This window comes from Bison bison, unplaced genomic scaffold, assembly GCF_000754665.1.
Source record: "Bison bison bison isolate TAMUID 2011002044 unplaced genomic scaffold, Bison_UMD1.0 scf7180017860456, whole genome shotgun sequence".
Taxonomy (NCBI): Eukaryota; Metazoa; Chordata; class Mammalia; order Artiodactyla; family Bovidae; genus Bison; species Bison bison.
Genome location: NW_011491028.1, coordinates 31,845 through 33,269, shown reverse-complemented (window position 1 = coordinate 33,269; position 1,425 = coordinate 31,845). Strand labels below are relative to the sequence as shown.

Below are 1,425 nucleotides of genomic sequence, written 5' to 3'. Positions count from 1 at the left end.
CATCTAGTCAAGGCTATGGTTTTTCCTGTGGTCATGTATGGATGTGAGAGTTGGACTGTGAAGAAAGCTGAGCGCCAAATAATTGATGCTTTTGAACTGTGGTGTTGGAGAAAACTCTTGAGAGTCCCTTGGGCTGCAAGGAGATCCAACCAGTCCATTCTGAAGGAGATCAGCCCTGGGTATTCTTTGGAAGGACTGATGCTAAAGCTGAAACTCCAGTACTTTGGCCACCTCATGGGAAGAGTTGACTCATTGGAAAAGACTGATGCTGGGAGGGATTGGGGGCAGGAGGAGAAGGGGACGACAGAGGATGAGATGGCTGGATGGCATCACTGACTCGATGGACGTGAGTCTGAGTGAACTCCGGGAGTTGGGGATGGACAGGGAGGCGTGGCGTGCTGCGATTCATGGGGTCACAAAGAGTCGGACACGACTGAGAGACTGAACTGAACTGATACATATGAGATTTATTATTTTATTTTCAAATATTGTTCTTTTTCTTGTTTTGTAGGAGAACCAGCAGAAATCCACCAATGTTGTGTATCAGGCCCATCACGTGAGCAGGAATAAGAGAGGGCAGGTGGTTGGAACACGGGGTGGTTTCCGAGGATGTACTGTATGGCTGACAGGTATGCTGTGCTGAGATTTAAATGTATTTTATTTTGACTAAAAATTGGTGGTAACACACAATTTTAAGGAAAATAATGTGACACATTTTATGTGTCACATATACATATTCAATGTGTATTTTAACATTAGAAGGAGGCTGAGAGCTGTAGTAGCAAGCTTGGGTGTCATTCCTAATTCTACCCATCTGTGAGAAATAGGACTTATGTTAGGTCATAGAATGTCTCTAGTTCTCTGTTTCCACCTCTTTGACAAGAAAAGATGGACAAGTTGATTATGACATTCCCTTTCAGCTCTAAGGAATTCTGTAATCCTCAATTTCATGCCTAAGCACATTTCAGTTCAGTTCAGTTGCTCAGTCATGTCCAACTCTTTGTGACCCCATGAACCACAGCACGCCAGGCCTCCCTTTGTCCATCACCAACTCCCAGAGTTTACCCAGACTCATGTCCATTGAGTCAGTGATGCCATCCAACCATCTCATCCTCTGTCATCCCTTTCTCCTGCCTTCAATCTTTCCCAGCATCAGGGCCTTTTCAAATAAGTCAGCTCTTTGAATCAGGTAGCCAAAATATTAGAGTTTCAGCTTCATTATCAATCCTTCCAATGAACACCCAGGACTGATTTCCTTTAGGATGGACTGGTTGGATCTCCTTGCAGTCCAAGGGACTCTCAAGAGTCCTCTTCAACACCACAGTTCAAAAGCATCAATTCTTCGGTGCTCAGCTTTATTTATAGTCCAACTCTCACATCCGTACATGACTACTGGAAAAACCATAGGCTTGACTAGACAGACCT

The 1,425-nt window shown here is 44.3% G+C and overlaps 1 protein-coding gene across 4 annotated transcripts in view; it reads left to right on the top strand.

Moving 5' to 3' along the window:
* The window catches only part of LOC104982765 (bifunctional 3'-phosphoadenosine 5'-phosphosulfate synthase 2), a 95,019-nt gene that overhangs the window by 65,766 nt on the left and 27,828 nt on the right, over positions 1-1,425 (top strand). For all 4 annotated transcript variants that reach the window (XM_010832187.1, XM_010832185.1, XM_010832186.1 and 1 more), the window contains exon 2: positions 512-629. In XM_010832187.1, the coding sequence (XP_010830489.1) occupies positions 512-629 (118 nt within the window). The remainder of the gene's footprint in view (positions 1-511; positions 630-1,425) is intronic.